The sequence below is a fragment of the Dipodomys merriami genome, unplaced genomic scaffold, assembly GCF_024711535.1.
Source record: "Dipodomys merriami isolate MVZ:Mamm:240054 unplaced genomic scaffold, mDipMer1.0.p SCAF_121, whole genome shotgun sequence".
Lineage (NCBI taxonomy): Eukaryota > Metazoa > Chordata > Mammalia > Rodentia > Heteromyidae > Dipodomys > Dipodomys merriami.
The window spans coordinates 2,246,592-2,270,950 of NW_027202505.1; the positions used below are offsets into that span (position 1 = coordinate 2,246,592).

Genomic DNA, 24,359 nt, shown 5'->3' on the forward strand with positions numbered 1-24,359 from the left:
TATGATTCTCATGGACTTTCCTGTCTGGGGTGCCTTTGAACTGCAATCCTCAGATCTCAGCCTCCTGAGAAGCTAGGATTACAGGCATGGGCCACTGGTGCTCGGCTTTTGGTGGGTGGTGGGGGGTAGGAGGGAGGATCTTAAGATGGAGACTTGAGTTTAATTTCAAAGAATTTTAGGAGGGGAATCCTGGCTGTTACACACAATCAAAGGGGCAGCTCTCCTGGAAGGCAGGAAGTAGATCTCTGTGGCTGAAGGTTAGGCTTTGTACCCCTAGAACCTTATTGCTTAGGGGTTCTCCATGTGACTTTTTTTTTTTTTTGGGTCCGGTCATGGGGCCTGAACTCTGGGCCTGGGCGCTGTCCCTCAGCTCTTCAGCTCAAGGCTAGCGCTCTACCACTTGAGCCACAGCGCCACTTCCGGCTTTTTTTCTTTTTGCTTATGTGGTGCTGAGGGATCGAACCCAGGGCCTCAGGCATGCAAGGCAAGCGCTCTACCACTGAGCCACCTTCCCAGCCCCTCCATGTGACTTTCTATGTGTAGGACTCCCAAGCCCTGGATTTCAAGTTTAAGCACTCAGGTAAGAGACTGTGTTTGGTCAAATATGGATCAAGTATTCACCAAAGGGTCCAATCAACTAAGGCCAGGGCCTTAGAATATATGGAATACATAGGAAATTTCACCTTTCATTCCACATCATTCTCAGATAAGAAGATAGAAATCCTCAGGAGCTGGGTAGCTGCCCTCACATTCTTCCTTGGGGTGCAGTATCAGCCTTTGAGGGAAGAGCTGGCAGAGAAGGAAATCAAGAGAGTGACTGATGCAGAAAAGGCTTAAGAAAGAGAAGTTTGGGAGGATTGGAGTGCAGGGTCTGAGGAGGCCTTAGGACCTTACAAACAGGTGCAGAGCTCACACTCCACCCTGAGAGTAACTGTGGACTTACATTTTTTTTGTTACAAGAGAGATAAAATCATGATAGAAAAATCATTATGGTCACTGTGCAGAAATGAACCAAAGGTAGCAAGATCTGACTAAGGCAGGGTACAAAGAATAGAGACTCCAGACACAGGAAGGAGGCAGGATGGACAGAACTTGACTTTGGATTTGGGGAGCTGGGAAGGCATTACACAACTGCTTTGGTTTTTAGATCCTCAGCTGGGTGCAGTGAGAAGAGCAAGTTGAGGGGATGGTACTGGATGCAGGATTTTTGAGGGGGAGATGCCAAGAGTTCATAGAGGAGGAGGACATGTGTTTGGAGATGCTTGGCAACATGGTCACTGAACACAGGAGTGGATGAGATTCCCGGGGAGGGGCTAAGAGCAGGTGCTTAGAATGGAATAAGGACCTCATCTCAGGGTTTGTCATCAGATGAATCAACCAACCATGGGTTATTAATATTTGGGAGGCTACACTTGGAGGTATAACCCTATAATCCCAGCTACTTGGGGGGCAGATGTCAGAGGATTACAGTTTGAGGTTGACCCTGGACAAAAGCACAAGGCTGTGGCTCAAAGCTCAAGGCTACCGCTTTCAGCCACAGTTTTACTTCCATTTTCTGGTGGTTAATTAGAGATATGAGTCTTCCAGACTTTCCTGCCTGGGGTGGCTTTGAACCACAATCCTTAGAACTCAGCCTCCTGAGTAGCTAGGATTATAGGCATGAGCTACTTGTGCCTGGCTTTGTGGGGGTGGGAGGGGAAATCTTAAGATAGAGACTTGAGTTTAATTTCAAAGAATTTTAGGAGGGGAATCCTGGCTGTTGCACAGAATCAAAGGGGCAGCTCTCCTGGAAGGCAGGAAGCAGATCTCTGGCTGAAGGTCAAATTTTGTACCCTTAGAACTCAAGTGGTGGAGTGCTTGCCTTGCAAGCATAAGGACCTGAGTTCAAACCCCAGTACCATTTAAAAAAAACCCAAAACCACCTTTTTCTTATTCAAAAATTCCAGAAAAGTCTGAAGAATAAAGCTTGCATTTGTCATGAGCCAAGTACTATGCTAAATCTATGTGAATGGAATGATGAGTAGGCATTGTATCAGGCATTATAAGTGAGGGATGGTTTAAAGAAGGTTGGAGTATGTGTGTAGGCTGTATGCAAATGCCATGACATTTTATATATGAAGGTTTGGATGTCTGTGATCTCATTCTCTGTCATATTGGATTTCAAAGGACAGGTGTATTTAGGGAATGACTGAGTACCTCCATACTTCTGTAATGGGTCAAACACTAGCTGCACCTTTGCCTGCTTTGCCCAGCAATACTGCTAATGTCTAGCCTCAACATAGGGAAAAAACTAACTCAGGGCAGGAAGTCCCGCCCCCACGCTGATGTCATCACCACACACGCCAGGCTGCTGAGGGGCAGGGGGCCAAAGGGAGGCTTGAGGGGAGTGGGCCACCAGATATAGGGAGGAGGGGGGTCCGGGGAAGGAATATAGAGAGGGGACACCCCAAGATATAACGTGGCAAGGTGCCTCAGGGAGTGAAGCAGGGCCTGGGCTCTCCTCAGGCTTGAGGAGATCTGGGCCGGAAAAGAGGCCTGGGTGGAGGGGGCCACACAAGGCTGAGAGGCCTGCGCAGAGTGGAGAGGCCTGTGGAGATCGGAGAGGTGAAGAGACCTGCGCAGAATGGAGAGGCCTGTGGAGATCGGGGAGGTGAAGAGACCTGTGGAGAGTGGAGAGGCCTGTGGAGAGTGGAGAGGCCTGTAGAGAGGCCCGAAGAAATTGGAAAGAACAATAGAGAGGTGGAGAGGCCCGCTGAGAAAGGACTGCGGAGATCAGAGAGGCCTGCAAAGAGCAGAGAGCCCTGCAGAGAGTGGAGAGGCCTATGGGATGGAGGAAAAAGGAAAAAAAAAAACTTGCCCCCTTGGAGGTTGCAGGTGCTCCTAGTTCTGAGGTAAACCAGGACAGGGTTGCAGACTGACTAATAAAACTCCTTTGTCAGTTTTTTGTTTTTGGTTTTTTTTTGGTCGGTTGTGGAGCTTGAACTCTGGGCCTGGGCGCTGTCCCTCAGCTCTTCAGCTCAAGCTGAGTGCTCTACCACTTGAGCCACAGCACCACTTCTGGTTTTCTGGTGGTTTATTGGAGATAAGAGTCTCACGGACTTTCCTGCCCAGGTTGGCTTTGAACCACGATCCTCAGATCTTAGCATCATTAGCAGGCGTGAGCCACCAGCGCCCGTCTCCTTTGTCATCTTTAACTGTGCCTCCGTGTATTTCCTTGCTTGCAGGTTATTACAATACAAGGAATTTCCTGAGGGTTGGTCCTGTGTGGAACCTGGCAGGGGAAACTAGAAGCTAGAGAGGAGGAGAGCCTGGCTCATGTGGCCCAAATCAGCAGTCGTTCCTGAGTTCCATAGCTGGTTTGATTGTTGAAGGCACTGGAAGAATGGAAGCTGCCTCACAGCCTGAAACCCTGGAGGAGGACTCTAAGGGCAGATCTTGGTGGCTGAGAAAGAAGCTGCTGTAAACACAGTTGGGCCTGCCTCCACTCCTTCAGCTCCCTTGACTCCGACCCCAGCAGGACCTTCTTGTGTTCAGGCTGTGTTTGAGAATGATTCTGCTTGTCCCCATGTTCACATACCCTTTGGGAACTATGTTAGACCCCCAGAAGAAGGGAAAGGCCAGATCCTATTCTAGCACCTGCCCATACTCTATGAGGGTCTACAAGCAAGAGTTCCTTCAGAACCTGCTGGATGCCAAGCCTGGCAGAGTAGGACTCTGGAATCACAGAACCTTGGACCCTGTCATTCCAGGCTTCATTGATTCCTCAGGAGAATCTGTTCTTGCTGTGTTCAGCATGCCTGGCCCCTGGCACAAGGAAGGAGCTTGACCTGAGTCCATAGACTCAGTGGATCAAGAGTACTAGAATTTCTGGGAGGTTTGGCATTCAACTCAACCAGCTGTCTGGTCTGTTTCTTTCCTGCCTTAGATCCAGACCCCAGCTTGGCTCTTAGCAGCTATCATTGCCCTGATCTGGGGACCCTAATTGAGACTTCAGAGGACAGCCTAGCATTCTGGATGTCTCTTACAGGCATGGCCATATCCTGTGTCCTGTGTGTGAATGGGGAGGTATCACAAAAGACATATATAAGAAGTTTGAGAAGCTCCAGCAACATCATATTGGGCAAGTTACTTAACTTCTCCATGCTCTGACTTCTCAATGGAATGGAGATCACAGGATCATTAGCAGGACTACTTGAGTTCTATGTGTGTGTACTTGAACAGCACAAGTACTCTACAAGCACTCTGCAAATCCCTCTCCATCCACACTTCCAGACAATGGCTCCTCACTACAGGTAGCCAGCCTTAATCCTGAGGAAAGAACTTGCCAAATCTTGGTCCTATTTTACTTCAGGCTGGAGATTTGAATTTCTTTATTTCCCAGGACTCAGGTTGGAAGATCTGGTCAGGATAGCAAAGGATTTAAGGGGAAAACAAACATGAAAAACTTCTGATGTTGTGGGAAAAAAATAACATCAGCTACAGGATGTGCTAGTATTTTGTCACAATCAACAGCTCATTGGGAAGGCAACCTTGCTTTGTAGCTTGAAACACTGAGGCTCAGATATGTGAACTGCTTCACCCAGCAATAACACCAATAGCGCACCTTAAAGTAAGGATAAAATTGACTCATACAAGAAACCTCCTGGCAAGTTGGGCTGGTTCCCACTTTGCCGGTGTGAACTCCTCCACCCAGTGAATGGGAGCCCAGGAATTTCAGGGTGCAAAATCCAGGCTTGGGGAGGGGAGGTTGAGAAGTTAGAAATGATCAGCTATATCCTAGCCAGGCCTGGCCTTCCAATGTCTGTGTTCTTTCGGGCCTGTGGGATGATTTCCAAAGCTATGCCCAAGACAGTATCACAGGACCAGGAGAACAATCAGGCATCTCTGGCCCTTGTACTAGACACAGAATTTGAGAAGGCTTGCCTTGGGAGGACTCATGGGTGGGTATGATGTAAAGACCAGCTAGACTTAATCAGATTTGGGGGGTTCCTAGATCTTATTCTGCATCCATACATCCAAGTGACATAGCTGAGGATCTGAGACTAAGAAGACATAGTTACCTCTATCTATATCATTTGTCACCTGATAGGAGTTTCTAAGTCCAGACTACCTTATGTTGCTTCTCTAGATTTGGCTTACTGTTTCTCTCAATACCAATATGTATTTCAAGGTCCATCATTGCATCCACCCTTGCCAATACCCTAAGTTTCCCTGGCCCATTGTTTCACCAGTACATGCCAACTGTCCCGAGCCTCTGGTAATGTCCATTCCCACTTCCCACAGGGCTCTCAAAACTTCCAGGACTCTTGCTGCTTTCTTGGTCAGATCCCTCTCCCTCCTCCATAACAGCTCTGTGTGGTGCTCTATTCTCTCTGCTTCCACCTTGTAGAGACAAAACCTGTTGCCTAGGACCTCCCTCAAAATCCACAAAGTTACATGTAACCATATTCTTCCTTCTTTCTTTCAAAATAGAGCTGCAAGCCCAGTCTTTCTACCCTATGTCTTGGTTCCTTCCACCCTTCACCACCTGCTCAGGGACTTTAACTTCTTTCTATGTTTTAAAAAACTTATAAAGACTACATTTTATTTCATTCATATGTGTACATATATATTCGGATAGTGTGTCCTTATCACAAAGAAGTGTGGGATTCTTTTTCTTTTTTCCTTTCTGGCTGGTATGAGAATGTATTGGCATGTGATGGGGCAGCCACTTAGGATCAATGACACCTTTACCTTGTATCTTCAACCCTTCTTTGATCAATGCTTAACCAGTCACATTTCTCCCATCTAAAAAAGCTTCCCATCAGTCACAGAGACTAGAGTTCCCATCTCTTGAACTCATTGAATCTCTATGCCAGTAGCCATGCCTAATCTAAGCTCTAATATCTCATGTTGGGACTATATATTAATTTTCCAATGCATTTCTCTGCTCCTGTTTTTGTGCCTTCCAATTCATTCTTTACAAGAGGCATGATCATTGGTAAACATAGTTCTGACCAGACCATTTCTCTACCTAACAATAAAAACTAAAAATAAATCCTCCCCTGACTTCTTTTTGACTGTAAGAAATTAGCCCATCTGCTAGGGGTCTCTGAAGCCCCGAGACTGGCCTGATACACCTTTCCAGCCTGACTTCTTACCTCTCTTCCCAGCCTCATCAGCCCACTGTAGTGTCTTCCAAGAGCCAAGGTCCTCTTGTCTCTGGGCTCAGCCTCCTGCTATTCTTTCCTTCTGGGCTCTTCTCATCCTCTCATCCCTCAGGGGCAAGGCAATGGTTGTTTGGCCATTTCTTCTCCTTTTTTTTCTTAAGATCCAATCTGTAGGCCCACACAGCTGCCAGCACAGTCTAAACCTATTCTGGCCATTGTACAGGCTTAGTTAAAATCTCTCCATGTTTTTCATTGTTCTAGAACAAAGCCTGCATTCCTTCGCTGGGCTGACAAAGCCACTTGGCACACAGGAGTAACAGAGGAAGGCTCCTACTCCACACTCTCATTTTCTCTTGAGGTGGGGGTCTGAGACAGCTGTCGAGATTGTTGGGGAGAGGAAGCAAATCTAGTGCTGATTTGTTCAGCAACTTCTCACTGGAGGCTGGAGTGGGAGTGTTACAGAAAAACAGATAGTGGATTGATCCCCGGAGTGTGTGTGTGTGTGTGTGTGTGTGTGTGTGTGTGTGTGTGTGTGTGTGTGTGTGTGTGTGTGTGTGTGTGTGTGTTTAAAGGGAAGAGTGGAGTCCAAGAGCAGGGGTTAAATAAGAGTAATGGAATAAAGAACCTGTCAAAGAATGGGTGAAATGGTGAACCAAGAATCTTAACCAAGTGACAAGGGTGGTGAAGACAATAGTGGGAGGTATGGTCAGGAGGTAGCTGAGAGAGACAGAGACAGAGAGCGAGTGAGCAGTGGACCGTTGGCTGTGATGCAGACCTAACAGGGGTTTAGTGACATGACTATCAAGCTAGCTGCAAGGAGGGGCCAATGGGTCTGCTTTAGCAATGGAGGATGCAGAAGTGTTTCTGTCATGCCTGTATATCAGCACAGCACTCTCCATCTGCCTCATGTCTTCTTTTCCTTTTATTTTCTTTTTTGCCAGTCTTGGGGCTTGAACTCCAGGCCTGGGCACTGTATCTGAGCTTCTTTTGCTCAAGGCTAGCACTCTACCACTTGGGCCACAGGACTTCTTTCAGCTTTTTCTCTTTATGAGGTACTGAGGAATTGAACCCAGGACGTCATGCATTCTAGGCAAGCACCCTACCACTAAGCCACATTCCCAGCCCCTGTCTCATGTATTCTTAAGTAAACAGATGCCAACTTGCACTGTTCAGTGAAGTAGGCCCACTGGCAGCACCTGCCATATGCTCCATCCTACATCCTTCTGGGGGGAAGTCTGACTCTGGCCTTGCCTGCAGTGGCATCCACTCAGTCGGATGCAGCCTCCTGCCATTCTTAGGGGACAGGCAGAAGACAGGCAATGTAAGGGAGGTGCTGTCTCTAGAGAAAATATTGGTAATGATTCCTGCTTGAGTCTCCTTTTTGAACCAGAGAGGGAACAAGTGTGATGGACTCAGGCTCCCCATCCCTGTCTCTGGGACTAGAAACCCACTGTTTTCCCAAACCTGTGTATCCACAAAGCCATTTTCTCTTCTCCCCTTATTGCTCCTTATTCCCTGAGAGGAGAAGACACCTGAGGCCTGGCTGAAGACATCTTAAAGGCAGCATTGATAAGCTAAGGTGGAAGCAAAGAGCTAGCCATGGACAAGATAGGGGTGGAGTAGAGGGAAGGAAGGTCTCCGAGGTGAGAGGGTGAGGTGAAGATGACGTGATGACAATAGCAGCTATCATTTTATTGCACATCTGTCAAGAGCCCAATCCCTCCATTCATGATGACATTTAATCCTCATAAACAATGGTGAAATGATCATCAAGACATTGAAGCCACAGAGGCTTAGTCCTGAGGTCCCAGCTGTAGGCTCTAGAGGGGGATTCCAATTTAGGCCTATCTCCTTCTGGAGCCCATGTCCCTCCAGCTTTGCCTCCAGTCATGGTTCCCAGTGAACCATACAGTTCTAAGTGGACAACAGCCATCCTCATGAAAATCCCTAATGGTGTTATGGGTCAAGGCTGCAGTTTAGGGATCTTCAAGGATTTCCCTACTCAGAGACCCCAGACAGGCAGAATGACAGTTCACAGATACAAACCCTCAGTTCCAAGGAGACACACTAACCTTGCCTGGTGTGGTGGTGTAGGTACACAGATGGCCTCCTAATCGGACAGCATGCAATCCCATAGAAGAACTGACCCCGTGCTGAGACGCATGTACACTGTCACACACATGCACACATATTATTCATGTACCCAGGCATGACCTGGTATGGTTCTGGGGACACTGAGGCAGGCCATGGGAAGGAGGGTCCTGGCTTTGTCAGATGAGGCTGGCAATGCTGGAGGTGGTCTCATGTCGCTGACCAGAAGATAGCTGTCCTGAGATGCTGAAGATGCTGCTGTTGCCGCTGTGGCCACTGTAGGTGGAGGGGGTCTCACAGATGGCAGGGCAGTGTCCACTCACACCCACCTGATATAGCAGCAGACCCAGCAGCAAGAGTGAGCCCAGGGAAGCCAGGGCAATGCCCACAGACAGCATGGCAGCCAGTGGCCGAGCCGGGGCAGGAGCAGCAGCCAGTCCAGCCAGGGTCAAGCCAGTGACAAGCAATACGAGGCCACTGAGCAGTACCACAAGAGCATCAGCCCCTCCCCCACTGCGAAGCAGAGCTACATGGTGGGCCTGGCGGATGCAGTTCATGTCCTGTACGGCCGAGCTCATCAGCTGCTTTACTAGAACCAGCAGGGCCAGGAGGCAGAGCACAGTGCCCACGGCTAGGCGCCATTCTCCGGAGCGGCTGCTGGTGGAGGACAGCAGTGCCACACCGCCTGCCCCACAGCCAGCCACAAGGCCCACAGCCACAGAGAAACACAGAAGTGAGCGCCGGGGTTGCTGCGACCACCATAGCTCCACCTGCTCTGCCAGCACATCGGGGGGCAGTCCTTGGCCCGTTGGGGCTTGAGCTTGTTCTGACATGCTTGGTCAGGCAGGGGCAGCGCCGGTCCTCAGAGGGTGCAGCTCATGGCCGGGTGACTCCACCACCTGCTTTGCAGCTACAGGCCGCAGGTCTTGTTCCTTTCTCAGTCCAGGCTGCGGGTACCATCACCTGCAGGGGTGGGATCATAGTGTTATCTCCACCCACCCTAGCCCTCATGGTCTCACCCAGGAGCCTTGGGGGAAAGAGCCCTGAGTATCTTCCCCAGTGTTCCATGCTGTCCCCCAAAGTCCCTGCCTCTGCACCACCCCTAGGGAAAGCATTTCTAGTGACCCCAGAAGAATTCCATCTCACACAGAGCAACCCCTCTCCCCTCCAAGGAATCCCTTTGCCCAGCCCCTGACCTCTCCGGCGTTGGCTTTCTTGGCTGCCTGTCCCATCCTGGCTGGCCCGAGGGAGCTGGTGACACAGTGGATGATGAGATGAACAGCCAGAGATAAAGCCTCATTCAGGATCAGACTCACATGGCCTCAGCTGTCACTGCTGGTGCCTGGGTGAGGGAGTTGTGGGGAAGGAGGGGGGTTGATTACTTAACCCTTCTGGAACCAGCAATCAGACGCTGGACTGGCAACAAAAGATGCCAGTTCCAAATTCTTTGCCCCAGCCCAAAGCCCCTTCCTGAGCCAAATAGCGTCTTTACATACCATAGTCATCCCTGATGCAACAGGTCCCGGCCCAAACGGTGTCACCTTACCCCATACCTGCTCCTCTTGTGTGTTCCTCATCTGGGGTGGCACCACCACCCTCCCAGACTCCTCATCTCCCTCTGCCACTCTTAGGCCTGCCTTTAAACATGTCTGTACAGCCCCCTACCCCCACCCCGTGATCTTTCTCCTTCTGTTCCCTATTGTTCCCTCTCCTCTCCTGCTCCCTTCCTGGGTGCCATCTTCCTCCATGATTTCTTCAAATTGGTGCAGCCTCCAAGGGAGGGCTATGGACTTGAACCCCAGCCCAGCCCTTCCCAGTGGTTACTCATTTAACCTGTCCTCCAAAGGACAGTCCATATGCTTCACACTGCCCCAAAATAAAGTGGCTTTGGGCTCTGCCTTCAAGGAGCCCACTTTGCTTCTGCACTAGACAGAAGGAAGCGGGGCCTGTTGGTTCACGTAAGGTGCCTGTTTGTGGGTTGCTGAGAACAGGGACCTAGGAGTCCAGGATAGGTGCTTAGAGCAAGACAGGAAGCCCCAGAAGTTTTCTTCTTAGACCCTCTGTCTCCTTTATCTACAAAGTGAGGATAATGGCAATGATCGTCACAGACGGGAGACAGTCAGCAAGGAGGGAGACTCAAGGTATGCTTTTTAAGTGAACCTCTGCAACAGGATGGGGCAGAGGACAGAGATCCTGGATCCCTCCAGGAAAGGACATAGCTGTGCACGATTTATACCCTACAGGGGTATGCCTCCTCCTCAGTCCCTAAAAAGGGCACCGAAAGTGGGTGGGGCAGGTATGGGTGGGGCAGGTACAGGCGCTCCCAGGGGAGACAGGGGAGAGGCCCTGTGCAGAGTCAGTCCCAGCATTCTCCTGGGCTGTGGTTTGCATGTCTGAAAGTGCTGGCACAGGTATACTGGCACAGCGGCCCAGGCTGGGGGTGGGGTGGAGGTTCTCAGAGGAAGAGTGGGAGAAAGTCGGGGGTGGGTTCGGGGAGGGGGTGTAGGGCACTTACGAAGGGCCTGGAGGTGCTGGATCCGATTTGAGAAGACTGGGCTGGACAGGTGGAGCACGTTAGCTCCGTTTCCGGGGAGACGCTTCACCTGCCTACCCAACCTGCACTCAGGTGAGCCAGGAGGGAGCGGGATTAACAGGTGTTTCTAGGGCAGGGCGTGAGCCGATTGGCTGACGTGGCGCTGCTCCTTCGGCTGGGCAGAGACATTCCTAGGAAGGGAGGGGCTTCTGTCTGCTGCAGTTAGGGCTGGAGACCTGGAAGGTGGCAAGAAGGTTGGCTGCCCCAAAGCCTGAGTTCTAGCCCAGTTCCCAGCTGCAAAGCTACTTTAGCTTCAGCTCCACTATCGAGACCTCCCCTAGCCCCAGATGTTTGTCCTAAGCCCTACCTAGGAATCTCCCCTCCACCTTCATCCCAGTTCCAATCCCAAACCCAATCCCTCCCTCATCTGGTTTAAAATCCAAGCTCTAGCTCCTAACGTCAACAGACTCTGGCCTTAGGTGGTACCCCAACCACCCAGTCCCTTCAATCACCAATATGGACTTCCTGCTCCCGAGTTTAGTCCCTCAAATCCAATGACAGCCTCAAAAACCATCCTCAGCCCCAAAGCTCAGCACCAGATGATCCCGGTACTTCTTTTTTCTTTTTCTTTTTTTTTTTTTTAATTGTGAAAATACTGTACAGAGGGGTTACAATTACATGGGCAAGATAATGAGTACATTTCTTATCAAGCATTGTAGCCTCCTCCTTTGTTTCCCCTTCCCATCCTCCCCCACAATCCTCCCCGCCCCCCCCCCAAGTTGTAAAGTTCGTTTTCAACATAACGACTTGTACATCTCATTGTTGCAATGGGTCCACTTGTATCTCTATTTAAACGATTTGTTTTTCCCCTTCCCCTCCACAAATTATACCGACATCAAATACAGTGAAAGCAGGGGTTATACTGTGGGGGAGGGACATACAAAGCAACAAAGAAATAATCTTATATATGTGTTAGAAACAATCGCATGAAAGAAAAAAAATTGAATACATATCTTAGGGTTCATTTCCCTAACATCACCTTATCTGACCTTTTCTGCTTGACTCAGACATATACTAGATATTGCAAATAAGGGAAACCATGGGACCTATGTTTCTTTGGGCCTGGCTTACTTCACTTAATATAATTTTTCCCAAGCCTTTCCATTTCCTAACAAATGGGGCAATGTCATTCTTTCTGATGGAGGCATAGAATTCCATTGTGTATATATACCACATTTTCTTGATCCATTCATCTACTGAGGGGCATCTGGGTTGGTTCCATATCTTAGCTATGGTAAATAATGCTGCAATAAACATAGTCGTGCTGGTAGCTTTAGTTTGCCAACTGATGCTGGAGGGGATGTGGACAGAAGGGAACCTTACTGCATTGTTGGTGGGAAGGTAAACTTGTTCAGCTACTTTGGAAAGCAGCATGGAGGTTCCTCAAAAGATTCCACATAGAGCTCCCCTATGACCCAGCAATCCCGCTTTTGGGCATTTACCCAAATGTTCACAAACAAGACCACACTAAAGATACTGGTACTTCTAACCAGAGCCTTGTGCAACCAACCAGTGCTTTGTGTCTCTTTCCAAGTTTCAAATGCCCGGGCCCTGATAGGCCTGTCCCATGTAGCTAGGGAGGCTAAAAGGAGGAGTAGAAGCCTTTACCAAAACACTTGGGAATATATGCCCATAAATAAACGTCCTCTTTCCCCAGGCTCCTGCAGCCCCTCCGGTCAGGAGTGTCTATCCCTCAGTACTGCAGCCCTGCCCTCTACTTGCTCTTCTGGTTTTTGTACTCAAGAGTTCTCTCTACTAGAGATATTTATTACTCTTGAGCCTTAGTCTGGCCAACGCAATTCTTCAGCTGAGCTGTCATCTTCTCCAGGAAGCCCTCTCTGACCTGCAGGCTGGTTTGGCTTGCATTCATAGACTCTATACTTTCTCCACAACTGCTCATACTGCATTGTGTTTAATCACCCTCTATTCAGTTGTGTGTCATCCCCCTTCCCAAATATGTGATCTCCAGCAGGTACAGGGCTAACCACCCTGCCCCCAGTAGCCTGTACTCAGTAACCTGCACATGGGGAAATAACCACTAAGTATTTGTTGGATGATCGCTGGATAAATAAAAGTATGAACTGACCAGTGTGGAGGATTTCTGCAGTGAGCACGGAAATGAAACCAGAAAGACAAGTTTGGTCCAGGGTATATGGGAACTTGAATGTTCTGGGGATGCATGTGGACGGTGTATCTCCTTCTGATGGGTATGAAATAAAAAAGAAAAACAGGATAATTTCTAATTCACAAAGTAATAGTGCCTGACCTCCATGCCCCCCCCAACTGCACCTGTACCCCCCATGACAGGTGGTGGTGATTACTCCATATCAGCACAGTTGATAAACATAATAGAAATTAAAGCATCAAAATGAATATATCTCAATTTCAAATACATTTTAATATACACACACTGTTTGACAATCTCTCCTCTCTCTCTCTCTCTTTCTTTTTTTTTTTTTCTCTCTCTCATGCTGGTACTTGTTCTTGAACTCAGGGCCTCATACTCTTGTTTAACATTTTTGCTCATGGCTGGAGTTCTACCACTTGAACCACAACTCCACTTCTATTTTTTTTCTAGATAACTGGAGAGGAGTCTCACAGATTTTCCTGCCCCAGCTGGCTTTGAACCACAATCCTCAGGTCTTAGCCTCCTGAGTTACTAGGATTACAGGCATAAGCCACCAGTGTCTGACCCATTAGGCAGTCTTTTATTTTGCACAAGTCTTGAAACCTGGAGTGTATTTTTTTTTTTTTTTTGTTGGCCGTGGGGCTTGAACTCTGGGCCTGGGCGCTGTCCCTCAGCTCTTCAGCTCAAGGCGAGCGCTCTACCACTTGAGCTACAGTGCCACTTCCAGTTTTCTGGTGGTTTATTGGAGATAGGAGTCTCATGGTTTCTCCTGCCCAGGCTGGCTTTGAACTGCGATCCTCAGATCTCAGCCTCCTGAGTAGCTAGGATTACAGGCGTGAGCCACCAGCACCCAGCTTGGAGTGTATTTTATACTCTCAGCACATCTCAATTTAAACTGGCCACATTTAAAGTGCTCAATTACCACATTTGGCTGTGCTTATGTTCTCACTGAATTCTCCTCCTATAGAAAAGGATACCGAGGGCTGGCTGCTATGGTGCAGTCTGGACGTGAATGATGCTGGTATGGTATTGGTAGACATTTATTCGGCCACTCTGCAAGACATTATAAGAGTGTCTCTTTTATAACGAAGAGGCACAGATCCTGGCAGGCTTGTCAGCTGTGGATTCCTCCTGTATATGTTAGCTATTTATTTATCCTTCTGATCCCAAGGAGGGTCTGGTTCCAGGCAGAGTTGCTTGCCAGACGTCCTGGGTAAAGCCAGGGCAGGAGATCCATGAACTTTCCCCTCCTTTTCTCCTTCCCTTGGGACTTTGAAGTATGTGGTAGTAGTGGGGAACAAAGCCTAAAGAATTCTCAGTTTAAACATTGACTGGGCAAGTCTTTGTTTTAGTTCTGGCTCCTGTTAAGTGATCCTGGAGAAGGGAGGCTCTGCACAGAGCTGTTGGACTCTGTCCCCAGAGCAGAAGTTGTTGACCTCTGAGATGAGCAGTAAAAGAGGCCTGGAGGAAGAGGAGGAGGGGGAGATTGAGGAGGAGGAGGAAAGCAAGGAGGCACACATGGGGAGGTGTGAGTCTGACTTGCTCTCAGATGCACTGGAAGGCCGTGGATAGATTGAAGATGGGGGAAAACTGGAGGGCCATCTGCCCCAGTCTGCCATGTTCCCATTTTATAGTATGCTCAATCAGGAAGCTGAAGAGACCCCTTCCTTCTCCCTCTTTCATTGTTGACAGGGCCTAGGCACTGTCCATGAGCTTTTTCACTCATGGCTAGTTGCTCTAGCAACTAGTTCAGCACCACTTCCATTTTCTGGTGGTTAATTGGAAATAAGAGTCTCACTGACTTTCCTGACAGGGCTGGCTTGGAATGGCAATCCTCAGATCTCAGCCTCCTGTGTAGCCAGGATTATAGATGTGAACCACTGGTGCCTGGCTCCTTCTACTATCTTTAAGTCATTCTTGGACCTCGTGTGTACCACCTTGGGGCCTCTGTGCTGGCTCTTCCCTCTGCCTGGAATGCTTTTCTCCCACGTAGCTCTATCTTTTCTTTCCTTCAAGAATGTACTCAACTGTTACCTCCTCAGTGAGGCTTTCCAGGCCACCTGGTCTACAGTCACAGTCTGCCCAATATTTCCTATCCCCATGCCTTTCTTTCTTTCATTTCCTCTATTCCTGTATGTTTCCCCCTAACACTTGCCCCTCTGTAATATGATATATAGTTTTCTTATCTGTCTAGATTATTGTCTATTTCCCTGTTGTAATGGAAGTTTGGTGAAAGAAAAGATTTGGCTCTGTTTGCTCACTGTTGTGGTCCTGGCTCCTAGAATAGGCCTGACATTTAGTGCAATAGAGAGTCATAAATGAATAAGCAAACTGTGGAAACAGTTTGCTCATGCCTGTTATTCTAGCTATTTAAAAGACTGAGATCTGAGGATCACAGCCTAAAACCAGACTAGGGAGGTAAGTCTGTGAGCCTATTATCCTCAATTAATCAGCAAAAAGCTGGAAGTAGAGGTGTGGTTTGAGTGATAGAGCACTAGCCTTGAGTGAAAAAGACTTTTAAGGTACAGTGCTGAGGCCCTGAGTTCAAATCCCTACACTAGCCACACACACACACACACACACACACATGCACACACACACACGCACGCACGCATGCACGCACCCACCCACCCATACTAGACGCAATAGTAGAAACCACACTGTTTTGGAGCTAGAGGGAGCTAGTGGGATCTTCAAGGTTTTTAATTTTTTTTTTAGTACTATTTTATTGTATTATAAAGGTGATGTACAGAGGGGTTACAGTTACACAGGTAAGGTAGTGAGTGCATTTCTTGTCGAACAGTGTAACCCCTCCCTCATTTTCTCCCATTTTCCCTCCCCAGCTCCTCTTCTCCCCTCCACCAAGTTGTAAAATTCATTTCCAACATAGTATCTTGTGAGTATTGCTGTTGCATTGGTTCACCCTTTGTCCTTTGTCTCACCATTTTGTTTTCTCCTTCCATTCCCCTAATCAAATGTGTGTGTGTGTGTGTGTGTGTGTGTGTGTGTGTGTGTGTGTGTGTGTGTGTGTGTATGTATAAGACACAGGGTACCAAAGTCAAAAACAATAACAACAGGTGATAAAACAAAGAAAAAAGAAAGACAAAAGAAATAACTTCAGACAGTGCATTAAAAAAATCCTCTTGTTTCCATATCTTGGAGTTCATTCCAATTAGCATCATTTTATTTGGTCATATGTACATAGCTATTGTGCTATTGTGATCCACTGCTAGGACTATCCTAGACATGTACTGATTATTACAAATGAGGGAAACCATGGAGTCTCTGTTTCTTTGGCTTACGTCACTTAATGTGATTTTTTCCCCAAGTCTTTCCATTTCCTTATGAATGGGGTGATGTCATTCTTTCTGAGTGCTGGAGGAATATCAATACCAAAGTTCAAGTTTTAATTTTCAGTTCTATTTGTATAACTTTGGAAACCATGCTTACCCTCTGTGGGCCTCCTTCTCTTTATTTGTAAAATGGGAATACCCAGCATTTAGTCTGTGTATTTAGTTGTGAGAGAGGTTAAAGAAGAGAATGCATTCATTCAGTAAACATTTCCTCTGTGGGTTCTCTGGGCCAGGTATTGCTCAGGTGTGGGAGATGCAGGGGTGGCCTGTAGGACACATAGAACAGGGCAGCTGCAGGTCTTCGGTGTTCCAAGCAGCTCCCCACTCTCCCTGCTTGGTGGAGCATCGGTCTCACTCACAATGACCATCCTTTGCGCCAGAATTATATTTTGTGACTCACCTGTTGACTGGATAGAGGGGGAGGCTCCAGATTTGAGCTTGAGCCCTGGTACTCTGTTTTGGTCACTTAAATTAAGTTGGATATTTCATTTTAGCTTGAAGGCTTCTACTATGGTGAGGTGCTAAAGCAACCTCTGCCAGCTGAGCTGGCAATGACAACTGATCTCTGCAGAGAGGCAAGGACAAGAGGAGGCAGGTCCCCAGCAGTGTTTCAGGCTACTCTGCCAAAGACAGTCCATGAGACTGTCCCCCCACCCCCACCCCTTAGCCAGGTAAGAAACTCTCTTTCTTGACCTGAGCCATCTGGAATCCAGCCAAAGAAGGGCACCCAAAGCTTCTGTGATCAAAACTAGAATGCATTAATTCCAATACATTGAATACATGAAGTATATCTTTAATAGGTTCTAGTCTACTGTCATTGCCCCTTCCAAACCCTATCCTATGACACAGTAGATGCGCAATAAAAAGAAAAAAATCTGTACACTACTGACTCTAGTAGGTGATCAGGAGTGCTGCAGAAAGGCCTTGCTGCTGGTGTGGCACACAGCTGGTTTTACTTAATCATAAATCCACTGTATCTCAGACATGCTGAAAGGTTGTGCAGGTCCCTGGACCTCCAGTGGACTTGGGGGACTCTGGGAAAGAGCCCACTCCTGGTCTGAGATGCCTTCTCCCTCACTTCTCACTCCAAATCCACAGCAATGATTTGGAGGTGTATTTGCCTAGGTACTACCTAGGCACACAGACAAATATCCCCAGGTGCACCATACCCCTCGGGCACCTCATGGGAACAGCTGGTTGAACATCTAGATGGGTAATGGCTGGCAATGCTTTGTGTAAGAAGCAGTGAGGAAAAACAGACATTGATGTCAGACCCTGACTGCAAGGCAGGGTTCTTTGGTGCTGAGGAAACAGGGATGTCAGAAGAGGCCCAATGGATGTCTGAGGTCCAGACAGAAAGGATTCTGGAGGCTTATATATCACAATGGCACAGCAGCCTCCAGCAGCACCAGCTCTCCTATCAGAATTGTACAGATCTCCAGAGCTCACTGATGGAGGCAACTAGAGGGTAAGCGTGGGGTCCATGGATCCATGTCTAGTCATCTGGCGGGGGACAGGTGGGGCTAGGAGGGCCCATCTGCTGCTGTGGGAGGAAGTGACAGCCAGGCCTACTCTACCAACAATCAACCAGAAACCTTGGGTAGAGGAAGTGGATGCCTCCAGCCTCCCCATGGAGTCCAATTAGGCAAAGTGAAGGGAGGTGTGAGAGGCAGTAGCTGGAGAACCAGGATGGAGGAGTACTCATACCAGAATGTAGAGAGCTAAACAAGATTGTACCCCCGGCTCCAGTTCACTAATAAGAAGCTGTGTTTACACCTGTGTAGCCAAGAAAACACACTGCTGACCTGCTGGTCAAAGTACCATGTTCTGCAGGGATGGGGCTCTCCTCTGGCCTGGACTTGCTTCTCCCTCAATCTCCCCACCAGCTGTATAGCAGCCAGTCAGGTGTAGGTAAGGCTCAGGTTAGCTCAGCTTGGGAGTCCTCTGCCTCTTTTCCTTCTGGTTTAGACCCTCTGGGAGTCACATTCATATAACTTGTGTCCTGTGGCCTATCATGTGGCCTGGGCATCTCTCCACTACAGAGCATAAGAACATAGATTGGGAGTCCACTGGACCATGGGGCTACAACTCTGGTTCTTCCTGTGTGACCACGGACCTTTTATTCCTCATGGCTTTGTTTTCCTCATCTATAAAGTAAGGTCCATCTGGAATCAAAGATGGTTTTTTTTTGTTTTTTTTTTTTCAGTTGAAACGCCCATTCTCTGACTATTGACGTTTCCTAACCACTGTGAATTCCCAGAATTTCCAGAGCCTCCATTTCCTTTGCCTTTGTCTTCTTCCCAGGTTGTTCTCGCTCTCCTCTGGCTTGGGTAACTCCTACTAGTCTTCATTCAGAGGAGTTCACTCCTCTTCCTCCCCTCTGTCATCATCTTTGTCCAAACTATCAGCCTTTCACACCAGGACACCCATAACTTCTTCCTAACTGGGCCCCTGTCTCTAATATTGGATTCCCTCAATCACTGCCATATTTGAATACCCAATTGAGTTTGAGACTCAGCTCTTGCCCAACATGGAACTCTTCTGGTAGGAGAGGAAGATATTAAACCGAACAGACATGGCATGGTGAGGGCCACTGAGGAAAACCATATGGCCAGAATAATGTAGATAGGGTATGTTAAGCATTGGCTTTCAGAGGAAATGACATTTAGGCTAAGATGTGAGGGAGGTGTGGGGCAAGAGCACTCTCTGGAGAGGAAGGAGGATGTGGAAAGACCCAGGGGCAGGGAATCCGTGGCCTACTATGAGAGCTTAAAGGAGGCCAGTGTGGCAAAGGAGAGGAAGGCAGGTGCAGTGACTAACAGCAGCTTAGCACTGGCTTCTAGATTCTCGTCTATAACTTCCATGTGATTTCAGGGCTCTGCACAATCTGGGTCTGCTGACTCCTATACCCTAACTCTCCCACTGCACCTACTGTCTCATTTCAAGCCAGTTTCTTCTTCAAAGGTAAAGTCCAGATACTAGTTAGGACCACAAGAGATCAACTACGTGGCATGATAAAGTAATGGGATTCTTTTTGTAGATGAGCCTCTCAAGGTTGCTTGAATTGTTTCCTATTCCTGGGATATGCTGAGGTGCACACTAGAATGGAGAAGGTGAGCTGGCTGCTGATAGGGTGCAGGCATGGTGATGTGGTCTTTAGTGGTGAGCCCATGCAACCCTGCCAACTTTCTGCTGTATGGCCTCTGCCTTGTACTTTCAGGAGAGCCAGTTCTTCTGTGAAAATGAATCCGAGAACAGTACTCAGAGTTGGTAAAGTAGCAGGAAAAGGTAGGAAGCTGGAGATGATAGCTGTAGTGATCTAGCAGAGACAAGAAGGGACTGGAGGCTTGCACAGGAAATCTTATCTCTAAAGGTAGAAGCCAGGGACATTTGGCTTATACTCCTTTGCTCTTCAGTGCATCAGGGAGTCTCTTTTCTGGTACTTACATGTGGCCAGGTCTCCTAGAGTGGGGAATTAGAGGAGAAAATGTGGCCTCTAGAAGTGAATAGCTGGGGAGAGTATGCAGAACAATGACAAGTCTAGAAAGAAGAGCAGAGGTCTGTCTGTAGTCCTAAGAACCAAGTGTGCAGGTAGTATAAGATCTTGGGGAAATATTTTAACATTGACCTGCCTATTACTTTGCTCATATTATCTTTTCTGTCACCCTTACATATCTCCTTAGAAACAAGGCTGGAGATATAGCGTAGTAGTAGAGCACTTACCTAGCATTTGAAAGGCCCTAGGTTTGCAACATGCAACATGCATGTAACACACATGCATGACATACACATGCGCATGAGTACACGTGTGCTCACATACTCCTCAGTCTTATTGCATTTCATGCAGGAAAAGAAACTGTAGGAGGTATTGTTTGCTTTCGATTTAGCTTGCAGTAGAGAAAACCAAGAAGGAAGTAGCAGGTGGGCCTCGCTAAGATGTAAGCAGGCAGCCGGGTCCTCAGGCCCAGGAGGAAGAGCAGCAGGTAGGAAGGCTGCCTCAACTCCTACATGATCTCTGCAGTCCAAGCAGCCTAATTCCCACACAAAACAACCCTCAGTAGCTTTGGGTGAGCAGGGGGCCCTAGTCCTCAGGCTCCCCTCTTTCCCTGTCCTGCCCAGAGCCATTTAGTTAAGCAGAAGTTGGACAAGGTTGTGGGCAAGAACCTTTATTCTATGTCTCCAGATCTCCAGGACAAGATGAAGAGGTCAGTGGGGTCAGTGGGGCAGAGCTGCAGGGATGAGTCTAGGCTAGTGACAGATCCTTGGGCCTAGGTACTTCCGGCTGTGGCTGGAAATGGCTTACCAGAGGAGTCACTTGGCATGCACTTCAAAATCTACCTCTGAATCAATGAGGGAAGGGAGCCGGATCCCAGCAATGGTGTGGAACCCTGGGATCTGCTCTTGTTCTTGTATCTGGTCTCTAAGGCGCCGGATTTCTAGGCGTTGCATTTCGATGATTCTCTCGGTTTCTTCTTGCTCATTCAATCTCATGGTAGGAGAGACAGGGGCCTTGTCTGTAGTGGGTGCTGTAAGGGTCACAAGGAGGAGAAAATTGGCCAGTTTGCTGCACCCATCCCTCTTAATATTCACTGGGCATCTACAGCAGGAAGAAACTAAATTCTAAGTGTTGGGGGGACAGAGATAAAGCAGGCTACTTCACTGGCTCACGGAGAGACAGAGAAATGAAGAGCTACACTTTGGAGTGATAAGGCAAAAGCTGAGCACGATCCCAACCCAGCCCCTTCTTGGTCTCCAGGTACCTGGGCTGAGGACTTGTCCAGGGGAGGCTGCTCTTCCTCCCATTCCCCAAGCCTTGGCCAGGTGGCACATCCTTGTGTACTCTGCAGCCTTCTAAGCCACCAGTCTCCTCCTCCTTTTAGCATCCTATTCTTAGGCTCCTGGGGCTGGACTCCCAGCAGTAATGACCTTGGCTTCTGTGTCACATCCACATCCACTCCTGTGGCTTCCCCTTGCTCTGTACTATCCAGGGTCCTTCATCATGAACACTGTTCACACACCAGTCTGCCATTTCTTGACACAACCTTTTACTGCTTGGGCTCAAGCCCTCTGGCTCAGACCTTGTCTTTCTAGACTACTCCATTTCTTACTCATTAAATGGTTTCTGAGTTTACTCTCAATGGAAAAGAGAGTCTAGCCTTCCCACTGCCAATACTCTAATGCTGACCTAGGGGGAAAGCTAGAGAGGAACAGATATTGAAGGCCGAGAGAAAGAGAGAGAGAGAGAGAGAGAGAGAGAGAGAGAGAGAGAGAGAGAGAGAGAGAGAGAGAGAGAGAGAGAGAGAGAGAGAGAGAGAGAGAGAGAGAGAGGGAGAGGGAGAGAGGGAGAGAGGGAGAGAGGGAGAGAGGGAGAGAGGGAGAGAGGGAGAGAGAGAGAGAGTTTTGATGAGGAAGTGGTCACCAATGGCTAGTATTGCCTTGGGCCTCTAACTGGTCTAACAGGACTACCATCCAAAAGAGCATTTAACTTACCTCATCCTTCTTCCCAGGAGAAGCCTGAACCCTTCTCTCTCTGCTCCCTGCTAACCATCGCCTCACACAAGCTCTACCCTAGTCCTGGGGCCCTGGGAGAGCTGTCTACCCAGGGAAGGCAGAGCACACACAGGCCTCCCTGCCCCATCTACCTGTTTGAGCTTGTATAGCTCACCTGTGTCTTGTTTTTGTTTATTTCCTCACCTGTTCCCTCAGCCACTGCCTCTCTTTCATGGTCACTAGCAAAGGCTCTGAGAGGCAGTGACCTCTCTCATCATAACCTTTAGACTCAGCTACTTGTCCAGTCACCATCTGGCTTCCCAGGGGTTCTCACCTGTGTGTGAAGCTGCAGTCCTAGAGGTACTCAGTGGAGTGTAGCCCAATTGGCCACACCAGCCTTGCTTTACCCTCAGTGGTTCTCCAGATGTTACAAGAATCTTGATGCAGATTGTGACTTTAAGGCCCTCTAGGCTGTGCACTGATTTGGTGAGATCAGTAGGCCTCTGCAAGCTCTTCCCTCACACACAAGGGAAAAGGATCCGACACTGCAGAGCCACAGGGCAGCTCAGGGGCTGCCAGGGACTGTAGGGTGCTGGCTGACCTCCTAATAGCAGTTGTCTTCTGGAACATGCCTGATCTTGGCCACACTGCCCTGCAAATAATCCTGGGATATGGCTTTGCCTTCTAGAAGGCCAGCTCATAGAAGTTAGCTGCTTATGGCCCATAATAAGTCTGCTTTCTTTTTATCATGTCCCTTATTTTTTTTAAAAAAATTTTTGGCACATAGCAGTGAGTGGCCATACCTGACATTCAGAACTCCTGGAGGTTAGGTGTAGGGTCTTAAACTTGGGTTTCATCTGTACAACTCTGTGCACATTTTGTACCCTTTGCCACTTTGAAGGCGTTAAGACACCATTTCTGGCTTTCACTATTGCTACTGAGAAGTCAGATGCCAATGGGATATTTGGGGGGGGGGTCGGTCATGGGCTTGAACCCTGAGTCTGGGCTCTGTCCCTGAGCTCTTCAGCTCAAGACGAGTGCTCTACTACTTGAGCCACAGCACCACTTCTGGTTTTCTTGGTGGTTTATTGGAGATAAGAGTCTCATGGACTTTCCTGCCCAGGCTGGCTTTGAACCATGATCCTTGAATCTCAGCTCATGAATAGCTAGGATTACAAGTGTGAGCCTCTGGAGACCAGCTCCAATGGGATTTTTATTCCTTTGTATGCAATCTATCTCTTTTCTGTGATGCTTTTAATATGGTTGTTTTGGTATTTTCCAGTTTAGATGTTTATTTCCTTTTAATTATCTTTCTTGGGAGCCATTGGGGTTCCTGAATATGAGGTCTGGCGTCTGTCATACACTGGATTATTCTCTTCTATCCTCTACCTTTTGGCTCTTTCATTGTCCCTCTGGGCTGCACTCTGGCTATTTTCTCTGTTTTTTCTTTTAATTTACAAATTCTCCCTTCAGATGTCTAATATACTGTTTAGTTTTTCCACTGAGTTTCTAATTACAACTCCCATGTGCTCCCCAGTGAATTGCTTTCCCTCCATGCCACAGTACACGAGACAGCTGACACTGAAAGATGTCACCAGGACTATGGTTTTTGAGCTAAGTTTTACTCCTGAATATAAGCCACCCAAAAGCAAAAATTCTTGAATTTCACTGGTTTAATTTCTATAAAAATGGTTTTCATTGTTTGCCCAGATAAAAAATAAATACCGGGGAATGTCTCTCTATTACCTGAAAGCCCACAAAGATTGTCCATTGCTCTTCAAAATCCCTTCCAGAAAGGCCCACATGGTAAGTTTCTTATAGAATTTATTGCCAGGAGAAAGTTATTTGTCTAGAAGATAATGTAAACTGTGCACACTATTCCATTTCTTTATTTCTCCTTTTACTGTAGCTATCAGAAATCCAAGAGCATTGCGGATTTCATTTGCTTTCTTTTTGTGCCAGTCCTGGGGCTTGAACTCAGGGTCTGGACACTGTCTCTGAGCTTTTTTGCTCAAGGCTAGTGTTCTACAATTTGAGCCACAGCTCCAATTTTTTTTTTGGGGGGGGTTGGTAGTTAACTGGAGATAAGAGTCTCACAGACTTTACTGCCCAGGCTGGCTTCAAACCACAATCTTCAGATCTCAGCCTCCTGAGTAGCTAGGATTATAGGCATGAGCCAGTGATGCCTGGCAACTCATGGCTTATTCCTTGGGAAATTATTTCCCCTCTTCTCTTTTGATATTTTCCTCTCTTTTAGTCTTTATTTGAATTGCATATGTCCACAATCCCTTTACCTCACAAGTCTAAAATGCAAAACAAAGATTTAAAAATGGAATTTTTAAAAAAAAATTCATGAGGCTTATATGCATATTCATGTGTCACTACAGAATACTGATGTGTCTGATTTCAGGCTACTGTCCCCAGACCCCACTAGGGATATTACATAATGTACAGCAGGCCTATTGTAGTGAACCCTGGGGGCTTTCAGACAGGGGTCTCTGTGGACTGGTGTTTGAAGAGGAAAAGGGTTCCTAAATCCTTTGTAGGGTAGACAG

The 24,359-nt window shown here is 47.9% G+C and overlaps 2 protein-coding genes across 5 annotated transcripts in view; both read right to left on the bottom strand.

Moving 5' to 3' along the window:
• Positions 1-7,820: 7,820 nt before the first annotated feature.
• LOC138823662 (transmembrane protein 125) lies at positions 7,821-10,880 on the bottom strand. Of its 2 annotated transcripts, none has more exons than XM_070017142.1 (3): positions 10,756-10,880; positions 9,437-9,582; positions 7,821-9,203 (listed from the first exon to the last, which is right to left on the bottom strand). In XM_070017142.1, exon 3 carries the CDS (start codon positions 9,071-9,073, stop codon positions 8,420-8,422), a length of 654 nt encoding a protein of 217 aa, XP_069873243.1. In that variant the 5' UTR covers positions 9,074-9,203; positions 9,437-9,582; positions 10,756-10,880; the 3' UTR covers positions 7,821-8,419. The 2 variants fall into 2 exon arrangements, with proteins under 2 accessions (XP_069873243.1, XP_069873244.1); XM_070017143.1 differs by lacking the exon at positions 10,756-10,880 and adding an exon at positions 9,737-9,965.
• Positions 10,881-20,474: 9,594 nt separating this feature from the next.
• Positions 20,475-24,359, bottom strand: part of LOC138823660 (cilia- and flagella-associated protein 57) — a 60,667-nt gene continuing 56,782 nt past the window's right edge. For all 3 annotated transcript variants that reach the window (XM_070017139.1, XM_070017140.1, XM_070017138.1), the window contains exon 23: positions 20,475-20,840. In XM_070017139.1, the coding sequence (XP_069873240.1) occupies positions 20,626-20,840 (215 nt within the window). In that variant the 3' untranslated portion in view covers positions 20,475-20,625. The remainder of the gene's footprint in view (positions 20,841-24,359) is intronic.